This window comes from Gastrolobium bilobum, unplaced genomic scaffold, assembly GCF_033153095.1.
Source record: "Gastrolobium bilobum isolate Gb01-03AN ecotype WA unplaced genomic scaffold, APGP_CSIRO_Gbil_v1 utg1487, whole genome shotgun sequence".
In the NCBI taxonomy this organism is placed as follows: Eukaryota; Viridiplantae; Streptophyta; class Magnoliopsida; order Fabales; family Fabaceae; genus Gastrolobium; species Gastrolobium bilobum.
Window position 1 is genome coordinate 481934 of NW_026899081.1, and position 12925 is coordinate 494858.

General features: G+C 32.7%; 1 protein-coding gene across 1 annotated transcript; it reads right to left on the reverse strand.

The window, feature by feature from the left end:
• Positions 1–6147: 6147 nt before the first annotated feature.
• Positions 6148–11896, reverse strand: LOC133287037 (4-coumarate--CoA ligase 2-like). The gene is made up of 6 exons (XM_061484588.1): positions 10856–11896; positions 9404–9602; positions 7810–7955; positions 7483–7550; positions 7271–7364; positions 6148–6270 (listed from the first exon to the last, which is right to left on the reverse strand). Exons 1-6 carry the CDS (start codon positions 11894–11896, stop codon positions 6148–6150), a joined length of 1671 nt encoding a protein of 556 aa, XP_061340572.1.
• Between the last annotated feature and the right edge of the window lie 1029 nt (positions 11897–12925).

Sequence of the window (12925 nt, forward strand, 5' to 3'; positions counted from 1 at the left end):
TTTTTGTAATCTGCAATTTGAACGGCGGAGTTGATCGTGACAGAATAAACATATTTCAGAATTCGAGCACAGCAAAATAAAAAAGTTGAAAGTAACTTCACATGGGTAAATATGGACCACACTGTTCATTCACTTCATTGATCTTCACAGATCCCCAATCCCAAGTTTGTTGGCCAAAGATGCAAGTTGCTTTTTGTCCTTTCTGGAATTTTATAGGCAGGTGCTATGTTTGACTTCTCTCCAATTAGTGTTGCTTCCAAAAAAGTTTCTACATTCTTTTTAAGAGAATAGAGGTCACACATTTTATATTTTTTTACTTTCATGAAGAAGTGGGATCCACACATTTAAAATTTTTCTCACTTATTCTTTTTATCACGGTTGTTAAATCGTTGATCAGTAATTCAAGTTAATTAGATTTACGAAAATGCATTCTTTTTATTTATATTTTTAGGGATAAATCTGCCACTCGTTTCACAGGGGCACGAGAAATAATGAGAAAGACACCATCAAAACATTGACATGAGACTCTATAACGTTATAATAATTACCAATAGCTTAATGGGTGAGTAGTCTGCACGTCCATCGCTTTAAGCCAGTTGGGACACGCATGATCTCAGACGTTAATTTCTTTCTTTTAAGCATTTAGCGTAAGAAAAGATGTTACTCAAGCAATGAAGGTAAAATTTGCAAGTTGCTTGGCAAGTATTAATTTGTTCATTCTCACCAACAAAAAGAATAATATTAATTAGGAGTATTCGCGGTCTGGATTGAATCGGTTTTGGAAGCAAAAATATCTGATCCAATACCTTTCGTTTGATTTTCGGTTTGAATTTATTTTTCAAATCCGATCTAATCCAATCCAATTTTTTTGGGTTTGAATTTGATCGGTTTTCGACTTTTTGAAAATCTTAAAATTTGTTTCATGATTATTGTGCAAATAATATCTTTTATATATATTGACTTTGTAAAGTTTTTTTTTTTTGAAATAAAAAAGCATTAATAAATGATAATGTAGTTTTTTTTTTGCAATGAGATACGAAGCTCTACATAGATGAAATTTTGTTAATGAGTTGTGACTAGATTTTTTCTTGGGTTTAGTTGATGGGTTAATGCATCTTGGGTTTAGAAATTTTTGGGATATTATTGAGAAAAAACCCAAGTAAGTAGAGAGAAATTAATATATTGAATTGGTTTGGATTGGATCGGTTTTCATCAACCAATCAGAGAACTGATTCAATCCAATTAAATTTGCGGGTTTTTTTGGTTTTCAGTTTTTTGATTTTCGGTTTTGTTTTGTCTGAAAGACAGAGGTGCCCAACCGGTGGCTGGTATATTTTATGTAGGATCTAGGTGCTCTCTCACAAGTATCTATAAATGAGATACCCTTGAGGGTAGGCCGATCACTGTGCACAATAATAATCGACATAGTCAAGACGTGTGGTGTGTGCACAGTGACAAGCTAAGAGAGAGGGTTTAGAGAGTGTGTGCACAATAATAAATTTGAATTTAATATAAAATTATATATTAAACAATAAAACATTTAAAATTATAAAAATACATTTTTAGTCGATAAAAATTATTTAAAATTTCAAATTTAAAAGAAAAAAATAAGAAATGGTATAATTTATACTTTACAAAAAATAAATTAAAATTTTAACATAAAATTTTAAATATACATGTATAAGTATAACCAATTAAAATAATATACATGTCTTTTTTAAAAAAATATTTAACATAAAATTTTTAAATATACATGTATAACCAATTAAAAAAAAATATATAAATCATAATTAAAATAAAAAATTATATAAAAAATATGTATAATTAATATAAATTTTTTTAAATTTTAAGTTTAAATAAAAAATGACGTCTGTCATTCCGTAAAAAAAAATTATTAAAATTTAAGAACTATAGAATGAAAATTTTAATTTAGTACATAAGAAAGAAATTAAACTTTCATCTTTTTATTGCAAGAGTGTAATTAATACAAATACTTGCAAAAATAATTATTTATATAAAATACTGACAGTTAGAGGTGGAAAACTGGGCTCGGCCCGGAGGGCTGGTGCGCCATTATATTTTTATAATTCAATTGAAATTTTATCTTTCTTCTTTTATAATTAAATAATTTAATCTGATTTCAATTTTTGTAAATACAAATTTGTGAAATTCCAAAGACTAACGACACTAATCCTTGCAAAAAAATTTATTTATATAAAATGCTGACAATTAGAGATGGAAAACTGGGCTCGGCCAAGAGGGCCGGCCCGCTAATATATTTTTATAATTCAACTGAAATTTTATCCTTCTTCTTTTATAATTAAATTACTATATCTGATTTCAAATTTTGTAAATATAAATTTGTGAAATTCCAAAGACTAACGACACAAATCCTTGCAAAAAAAATAATTATTTATTATTTTATAAATCTGATTGTAGTAAATGAAACTTCATCTCTGAGATAAAATATAAAAACCTAGACGCAATTATAAAAAAAAAATTTGTGGATAAATATAAAAACCTTTTACATGCTGATAGTTAGAGGTGGCAAACTGGACTCGGCCCGGAGGGCCGATCCACAAACACATTTTTATAATCAAATTAAGAGTAAAGACCCAAGTTGGTCCCTGACAAAAAATGCGGTGGCCAAATTAGTCCCTCACAAAAATAAACTCGTTAGATAGTCCCCAACAATGTGAAACAGGATCCACGTTAGTCCTTCTGTCAATCCAAAACTCACGGTGTGAATGACAGTGATGATGTGTCACGTTAAGTGACATGCTGAAAGCCACGTGGGTTGAGGAACGACGTCGTTTTGATATACCCATCCACGTTGGACAGACCAGTTCTCTTTCATCCAAGGAACGTCGTCGTTTGTTTGTTAGGGTTCAATCCTAAACCAGAAAGCATGGCATTGAATCGAAGATTGAACGCATGAATTTGGGGAAAATTGATTGACGGTTTAGTGAAGATGGGTGTTTACTGTACGATTTAGGGTTGTTCTTAGTTTTTATGCCATGAATATGTCTTCTGGAAGGGGGAGCTCAAGTAGTTCATTTGGGTCCAGAAGTGGAAGAAGGAGAGATGCTCCATTGTTAAATGTGGGAGGCACAGTGTTGTTTACACCTCCAAGACACTTAGAAACCCTAATAGATCATTTTTTGGGTGCCCCAACTTCAAGGTGAGGTTGATTTTTTCATGCGTTATTTTTGGTATGTCAATCTTATTAACTGTATAGTTGAATTTGGTTTAGGAAAAGAAGCCACACTGTAACTTTTTTACATGGGCGGATGATGCTACATCTGATACCATGGAGCTGGAAGATTGGACAATTAACAAGCTAGAGTTGAATGTAGCTGAAATGGAGTTCAAGTTGAACTTTTTGGACATGAAGCTCAATGATGAACTGCAGCTGGAGGTGAATGACCACAAAAAGAAGATTAATGAGCACTGTATAAATATTGAAGACATATCAATGAAGATGCAGGCAGACTTTGAAAGGGTTGAGAAGGAAATGATGCATGTGTGTAGGTGTGCATGGGTGTTTGCTGGATCCATTATCATTGTCTTTGTAATATGTCTATATCTTTGTAGTAGGGTGGAGTGAAATGTTCATTTTTAATCTGTAATATGTATGCTTCTCTGTAATGAAAAGACCAGTGTTGGGATGTAATGAGATGTTGTTCATGCAATGTATATAATTTGGTTAATGTCCTTGAACTTGATTGTTCTGAAAGCACAAAATGTAGTATTAAGTTATCTGGAAATGCCAATTAAAAATTCAAAAGACTGTATGAACTGTTGAATATCATAGATACAAGAGAAAATGATAATAATCCTTGTTGTATTAAACTACACAACATTGGTGCTATTATATAGCAAACCAATTGAAGAATACAAAGAGACACACTCAATGTGGGACTTCTACACTATTAACACTAACACTCTTAACACTCCCCCTCAAGCTGTAGCATATAGATCATATGCTACAAGCTTGATACATAAATAATACTCACATTAGGAACCAAAAACAACAATGCTATATCAACGAAATGAAATGACTAAGTACAACAAATCAACTGGAATGACCATCAGTCTGAAGAGCTGATAAATAGACAGTGCTAGAATGGACATCAGAGCATGGATGGTGTCGGAATTATCATCGGCAAAGACAACTGAGCTGACCAGGACATCAGCATCAAGATCCCTCTCAGACATTTCATTTAACAGTTGGTGAGCAGCTGTGGTTTCCCCTTGACTATGCTACAAGCTTATTACAAGAAAGACCAAGTAACATAACATCAAAATAAATCTCCTAAATGAGAAACCAAAAATCAACAATGTGCTAAAAATGGCGTCGAAATGAACATCAACATGGAAGATGCCAGAATGATCATCGGCAAAGACAATTGTGCTGGAATGACCATCAGCAACATGCAAGAGGAACTTCTAAGCAGTGCCGGAATTATCATCGGCAAAGACAATTGTGCTGGAATGACCATCAGCAACATGGACGGTGCTCCCCCTCAAGAGGAACTTCTAAACAGTGCCGGAATTATCATCGGCAAAGACAATTGTGCTGGAATGACCATCAGCAACATGGACAGTGCTCCCCCTCAAGAGGAACTTCTAAAAAGTGCCAAAATTATCATCGGCAAAGACAATTGTGCTGGAATGACCATCAGCAACATGGACAGTGCTCCCCCTCAAGAGGAACTTCTAAACAGTGCCGAAATTATCATCGGCAAAGACAATTGTGCTGGAATGACCATCAGCAACATGGACAGTGCTCCCCTTCAAGAGGAACTTCGGTGTCGGAATTAACATCAGCGAAGACAACATCAGCAACTTGGACAGTGCTCCCCCTCAAGATGGATGATGAATAGTATAAATACTCCATCTTGGGAAGAAAGAAGATTAAAGAAAAACAAAGCTTCGCGGAATCGGAAAAGTCACCGGAGACGGCGGTGGGTCGTCGGAAAAGTCGCCGGAGACGGTGGTGGATCGCCGAAAAAGTCGTCGGAAAGTCATCGGAAAAGTCGCTGGAGATGGCTGTCAACGGTGGTCGGTCAACGACAACGGTGGTCAACCCAACAACTTCCCAAGGATCATTCTTTTCTGATGTGACAGATCAGTCTAAGCTGCAGTCACAGAGCATACTAAGAAAAACCCGAAAAAGAAATAGCAATGGGAATCCCTCAAGGAGGGTGATATCTCTCTATAACCATATTGAAATTATGGAAAATAGAACTAAGTTAAACAGATTAAGATTCCTCTTGTTAGGCTCTAGATACCATGTTGAATATCATAGATACAAGAGAAAATGATAGTAATCCTTGTTGTATTAAACTACACAACATTGGTGCTATTATATAGCAAACCAATTGAAGAATACAAAGAGACACACTCAATGTGGGACTTCTACACTATTAACACTAACACTCTTAACATGAACACTAACAACAAGGATGGGGGGAATGAGCAGTGGGTTTGGTAACAGCTTTCTGTGGCATTGGTCTCACTGTCATGTTTAACGGGGACTAAAAAGGACCCAGATGAATTTGTTAGGGACCAATGTGGCCAAGTGTGGAAAATAATAGGGACTAAAAAGGTCCTTGCTAAATATTGTTGAGGACTTATAAGGTATATAACAGGGACCAATGTGCTAAGTCCAGGTATGTTTACACATGACCCCAAAATGACACAGCATACAAGATATAAGCAGGACAATCAATCTGCCAAAGAGATTGCAATGACAAAAACAAAAAATAGTATTGTTTCACAGTATTGACAGAAACAAAAATTGTAAGAAGAGATTGACAGAAACAAAAATTGTAAGAAGAGATTGACAGAAACAAACAAGCATTATGTAGGAACATTTTGTAATGAATACAGTCATGACAGTAAAGACAGATAGTAACCAAACTGACATAATCTTCCATTCATTTCACAGCAATCACAACAATGAAAAATAGTAATGACATAAGAGATATAATAATCCAAAGAACATATTCCATTCATATCATCATGTTTAACAGGGACTAACCGGTTAAATGAAGTATAATTTTGTTATACTATATTATTCTTTGTTTTTCAATAAATAAAACCGATCCATCATATAACGAACAATTTTTTTTGAGGAACACACTAGGCCATCTGGGTGATGCTTGCCAGCTTTGCTTTGAGGTCTTTTCTTAATATTTTTCCGGATGGAGACTTGGGAATGGCATGAACAAAGTACACTCTGCGTAGTCTTTTGTAATACACTACCTGTTCACAACAAATATACCACAAGCCATTAATTCTCTCAATTACTTGAACTTATTTCCATGAAATTTATAGGCTTAGATATGGTGTACTTAACGTGTGCCATATTAACATGGGAATTTCCTCTCTCTTTTTCTATTTTTTTTTAATATGCAGCATCATATTATAATTTTTTATTATAGCTTGATATCTGACATGCAGTTGAGCAGTCTGAAAATGCAAAACGAATATATCATAAAACTTGAAATTGTAAATCGCATTGATTGTATGTGGCTTTTTTTTCTGTTTTCTAATATATATGATTGTCATTGTAAAAAAATTGATTATTATTTAATCATATTTTACTATATTATTAATTTTTTTTTCAACTTTTTAAGTAATTATTTCCAGAACAATTTTTTTAATGATAATGATAATACAAAAAAACTTTGATAGTGAATCAATTTAAAATCAGATATATACTTACAGTACTTGTAAAAATAAATAAATAAAATAAAAGTAATCGTGCTTAATTTCACTACTCTGAAATTAATGTATTTCAAATGTATTTAAGGAAAAATATTTGTTTTTTAAAGAATATCATTTTGGATGAAACGAAGCCATTTTGGTGCATTATTATTAATTTTGACATTTTCATGGAGGAGAGAGAATATCAAAAACTATCAATTATGCACCAAAATAACGTCGTTTTATCTAAAACAACACAAAGTTATATCCTTCATGGAGGAGAGAGAATGTTAAAAATTACTAATTATGCACCAAAACAACGTCATTTCATCTAAAATGACACAAATTTATAATATTTAAAAGGACAAATATTTTCTCATTTATTTATATATGGCTTAATTCCTCAATAGAAGTCAATCCATATTTGCATGTATTTGTTCTCAATAAGAGTGGAGTTAAATCTTTTAATATTTTAATTTAACAAAATTATATGGAAACTCAAAAATGAATACCTTTAGCGAAATTAAATATGATGGTAGTGCATGTATATATATACCTGTTTAGCTATAAACTCCTTTATAGCTTCTTCAGTAAGATCAAAGCTAACCACGAAAGCAACTGGAACTTCACCAGCAGCATCATCCATTTGCCTGTTAACATTTGGTTCCATATTTGATAACACTATTTATTAGTCAATAATTATAAGTATATGATAAAATTAAAACATATATATGGTGCTATCTATATAGTTTTTTCCATGATACTTACGGGATAACAGCTGCATCCACAATAGAAGGGTGGCTCACAAGAAGGCCTTCAAGTTCTGCCGGCGGCACCTGATGATAGAATAATATAAAACAATGGTATGTTATTATTGGAAAATGTTTTTCTCATGTCACGTGATAAAATTTATCTTAGGTTACACATCCATTGAAATCCAAATCAGCATTTCTTTTTCTTTTTCTTATTTTCTTTTTTTTTTTTGTAAATTCTTTTTTTTTTTTTTAATTGTGAACCCATCTAATTATATCTCTACATAAAACAATGTTATCTCATGTAACATGAAAAAAACATTGCTTAAGAATTCATATATACCTGGAAGCCTTTAAATTTGATGAGTTCCTTGAGCCTGTCAACAATGAAAATCTCATCATCATCATCTACGTAACCAATATCTCCCGTGTGTAGCCAACCCTCTACATCAATAGTTGCTGCAGTGGCCTTCTCGTCATTCAGGTATCCTATATGAAACTTAGTTCTATCAAAACCAATGTTTTTAAAACCAAACTAGTAATTAAGACAAGGTTTAATAAGAATTAGTTATTTTACTCATGGATTACGAAGTTAATTATTTAAATTAAATATTTATAATTATGATTTTTTTTTTATATTTAATAGATAAATAATTAGTGCATGCTTAAATTTTTTTTTAAGAAAACATTATAATCAAAATATATCAAAGATAATGTTTGATTAAAAGTATTAAATATATTTCTCATTATAAAGTATTAATAGATTATATTTAATTATAAAGTATTAATAGAAAGACTCATTTTCAGATTTAATTTTATTTGTTTTTATTTGCTTGTAACGAAATTTGCATGCACTTGATAACTATATATACCTAGTTTAAATGAAAAAGGTCATTAAATTCATTTTTGACATGTTGAGTAAAATCTTATAGGACATGTAAATATTTACATTAGTTACTATTTTATCTTTTTTATATTACTGAAATAATCTTCTAACTCTATTTTAATTATATTTTGATAATTGTTTTATTAAAGATATTTATACTAACTATAATTTTTATTTATTATAGAATTTTATATTTGTAAAAAGTTGACAATTTTTATACTAAAATTACTAGCATAAACAAAATAAAAATATATCATCATTAAAACATACATAGATTAAATAGAATTATAATATTAGTTAAGTATTTTTTTTAATTTAAAAGAAGACCAACTTAATTGAGAAAGCCCAGGAAGAAGCGGAATGGCATGTTGGGAATGGGATAAAATAAATTGTAGGGTTTGAAATTGTATATTCTCGTTATATTTTTTCATAACTCTTGCCAATAAGATATTTAGATGGAAAGAAAAGGAATCTATAAATATATGATAAAATAATATTTTTTGGGCTTTTTAATAATAATTACTTTATAATAATATGTTCATTTTTCAATTTATTAAAAATGAATACGCTTATGGTTGATACTTTAAAAAATAAAAAATTGAAAAGTTATAAAAAGAAAGAAAGATATAAATTAAAGAAATGAAAAATAAAAAACTTAAAAATAGTTATATATATATTACGAAAATAAATTTACATTTAAAATTGAAAAAAATTATCATGTGATAATTATATAGTGAAAGAACTTTTATACCATATATGTTACATGATGCACTAGAGGCTAGAGCCATGTTTCAATCTACAATAAGTCGATATGTAATTTTTGAGAGAATTAAATTGAATCACTCATTGAGTGAATCTTGATCAGTTTGACTATTTGTTTGGATAATTTAGAGCCGGTTCAATAGTCTAAAAGCTGATTTTATATATATTAAACTCCCTTCAAGTGAATAAATTAATAATGATGCAACCATTAAATTAAAAGTAGATACATTGGTATTATTATTTGATTTAGAAACAAATCATATGCTACTTGTATATAGTACGTATATACCTTTCATGATCTGTGGGCCTCGGATGCAAATCTCACCAGGCTGATTATAGGAAAGAGAAGAACCAGTTTCAGGGTCAACGACCTTTATCTCTGCATTTCTGACTACAGTGCCACATGACCCTGACTTCGATGGGAATGGCTGTTTTGCAAACCCCAAACACATCGACAACACAGGCCCAGCCTCTGTCATCCCGTAGCCCTATCCATTACATGCATTAATTTTGTCACATCTAAAGCTTCATATTTAATCTTGAAATTACACGATAACACAAGAAAGAGAGAAAAAAAACACATATTTAATTTTTATATATTATAAATTTGTTCCCATAAACATAAACAATGGGGATTGATATTTACAGATGACTTTTTATTACGAGTGTTCGCGGTCTGGATTAGATTAATTTTGAAATAAAAATTATCTGATAAAAATTCTTTGTATTTGATCATTTAATCATCTATTTAGTTTTGAATTTTTTTCAAATCCAATCTAATTTTATTTTGTTTGAATTGAATCAGTTTTTGATTTTTTTGAAAAATCTAAAATTTCAGACATAGAAAATACTAGTTATATCTAGGGGTGCTAAACAAATCTATCTAGGGGTGCTAAACAAATCAGGGATCTTTGGCTCAGCTCGTAAAAGCCTGAGCTTATATGTCTAAAATTGGTTGTTGGCACCAGACTTGAACTTGTATAAAAGCTCATTTAATAAGAAGCCCTCAGGCTCAAATTCAAAAACTCGGCCTTAGAGCCTATCAGGCTAGCCTGGTATATTATTTTATATTTTATTTTATAGTTTTTATACTACTTGTAATAACCCTCTTTTTCTCCTCAATCCATTCACCCTATTTTATTGGTTAAACAGGGCTTTTGAATGATTTTTTTTATATTATGCTTTTTGGATATATATTGAATTTATGAATATTTATGAAATTATTAGTATTGTTGATTGTATATTCTGTTTGGATAAATTTTTGTTGTCTTATTTTTTTTAACAGGCAAAATCAGATTTTTATTTTTTGTAAATAAGCCAGGCCACAGCTGATAATTATATTTATAACAGGTAATAAGCTTGGTCAGACTGACACATTTAAACAGAGACTTAGCCTTTTAAGACCAAAACTCAGCTCGGCTCGGCCCATTAACACCCCTATCTATGTCAAAATGAAACAAATCAAAAAAATTAAATCTTTGATCTAAAACAAGTTTTAAAACTCATGAAAAATTTAAAATAAAAACAATAGACAATGAAAAACTAAAACTTACATTATTAAAAAAGTAACTAAGTAAGGGTTATTGAATTAGGCAAAAGCACGTTAGCGAAATTTCAAAAATAATAGATCCATGATAATTGTGTATGGCTATTGTGAGACAGCACAACATGCAAAAAAAAAGTAGGGTTCATGTAGAAAATGTGGATGACTATTGAATGATGAATCAGTGTTATTACTTACCTGCCCAAGAACTGCATGAGGCAATCTGCTCCGAAGAGCCTCCTCAAGCTCCTTCCCAAGCGGCGCTGCCCCTGACATCACCAACCGTACGGAGCTCAGGTCATACTCCTCCACCCTCGGGTTCTTTATCATTGCCACCACCAGCGGCGGCACCACCATCGCCACCGACACCCTGTGCCGCTCTATCATCTCCATCAATTCCCTTATCTCAAACTTCTCCATCAGCAAAATCCCACTCCCCGCTCTCAACGCACACATCATCACACTGTGCATCGAGAATATGTGAAACAAAGGAAGCACGCAAAGCACAACGTCCTCTGGTTTCATGTACAGGTTCGGGTTCTCTCCGTCAACTTGTTGAGCCACGCTCGTTATAAGACTCTTGTGTGTCAGAACCACGCCCTTCGGTAACCCCGTTGTCCCGGAGGAGAACGGCAGCGCCACCGTGTCGTCCTCCGGGTTGATCTCCACCTCCGGTAGTTCGCTCTCGTCGGCTTCGGAAACAGCCGAGAAATGCAAGCAGTTCTCCGGCGGGTTGTCGACGGTGATCACCTTGAAATCCTCTACGTTGAGCTTGTGGACGTACGTGGAACGAGTGACGATGAGTTTGGCTTTGGAAGCGGTGAGTTGCTTCGAGATTTCGGCGGCGGTGTAGAATGGGTTGGCGGTGGTGGCGACGGCGCCGATCATGGATGCCGCCATGAATGAGAAGACGAACTCCGGGGAGTTTGGGAGGAGAATCATGATGACATCACCTTTGTTGATGCCGAGATTGGACAGACCGGCGGCGAACTTTCGAGATGCGAGGTGAGTTTCGGCGTAGGTGTAGGTTTTGTCGCCGACAATGAGACATGGACGGTCGGAAAGTTCGGGGAGTTTATGGAAGCAGTAGGTGTGAAGGGGAAGGTTGTTGGAGATGGGTATGTCTGGTAATTTTGATCTAAAGAGATGGGTAGTTTGGGGAGTTGAAAGAATTTTATTATGTCCAGAGAATTCTGTGCTCTGTTGATAGGTTTCAACACAAGTAGATTCTGATATCATGGTTTCAATATCTGAATTTTAAAGTATATAAATGTTGTGTTTGTGTACCAAAATCGTTCGAAAAGCAACGAAAGAAAGTTGACAAAAGCAGCTAATTAGCAAAAGGGAATTAAAGGGAGGGAGTTTGATATGAAGATTGAAGAATGAAAGAGAGAAATTAGGTAATATATATACATAACATAAGCCAAAGTGGTAGATATGCAATGTAGATGTAAGAGGCACACACATAGTCTCATTGAAAACCAAGCTTTGTTATTCCTCTAATGAAGGAGCCTCTACTGACCTACCTACCCTGTTTTCTGTACCTGTGTGTGTCACTCTCATCAGTTGAACCTTGAAGTATGCTGGTGTTGAGGATTTATCATTAAATTACAACAAGTAATACCTCTTTTTAATATATATATATATATATATATATAGACAGGATCCTTTGACACCGGTGTCAAAAAAAAAAAGTTTGACACCTCATCTGAGAACCGTTAGATTAAAAAAAATCAATGGTGTCACATGTTTACAAATCAGAATCGTTGATTTTTTTTAATCTAACGGTTCTCAGATGAGGTGTCAAACTTTTTTTTTGACATCAGTGTCAAAGGATCCTACCTCATATATATATATATATATATATTTTCACCTTGAGCACCTGACGGAGATGTAAGGAGTAGAATCTCCATCTATGCGGCTTTTAAATATTAGAAATGGAATCCTGCGATCTAATACAAATCGCTAATGGATTGAAGGTTTGCCTATAGAATTAGAATGAAAACTGGTCACTGAATTTAAAATATTATCACTTTTTTAATTGAGTTTAGTCAAGAGATAAATTTATTTTCTACACACATATAAAAATATGTGGGGTCCAAGTGAAGAGAAGAGAAAAAAAGAAAAAAATATGAATCTTATATATTTTTATGTGTTTAGGAGATAAATTTATCTCCTACAATATAAGAAACTCTAAACTCATTTTTAATCAGTTATATAACTTTTCACAAGTTATGTATCCATATTGAAAATTTTACATTTCGGGTG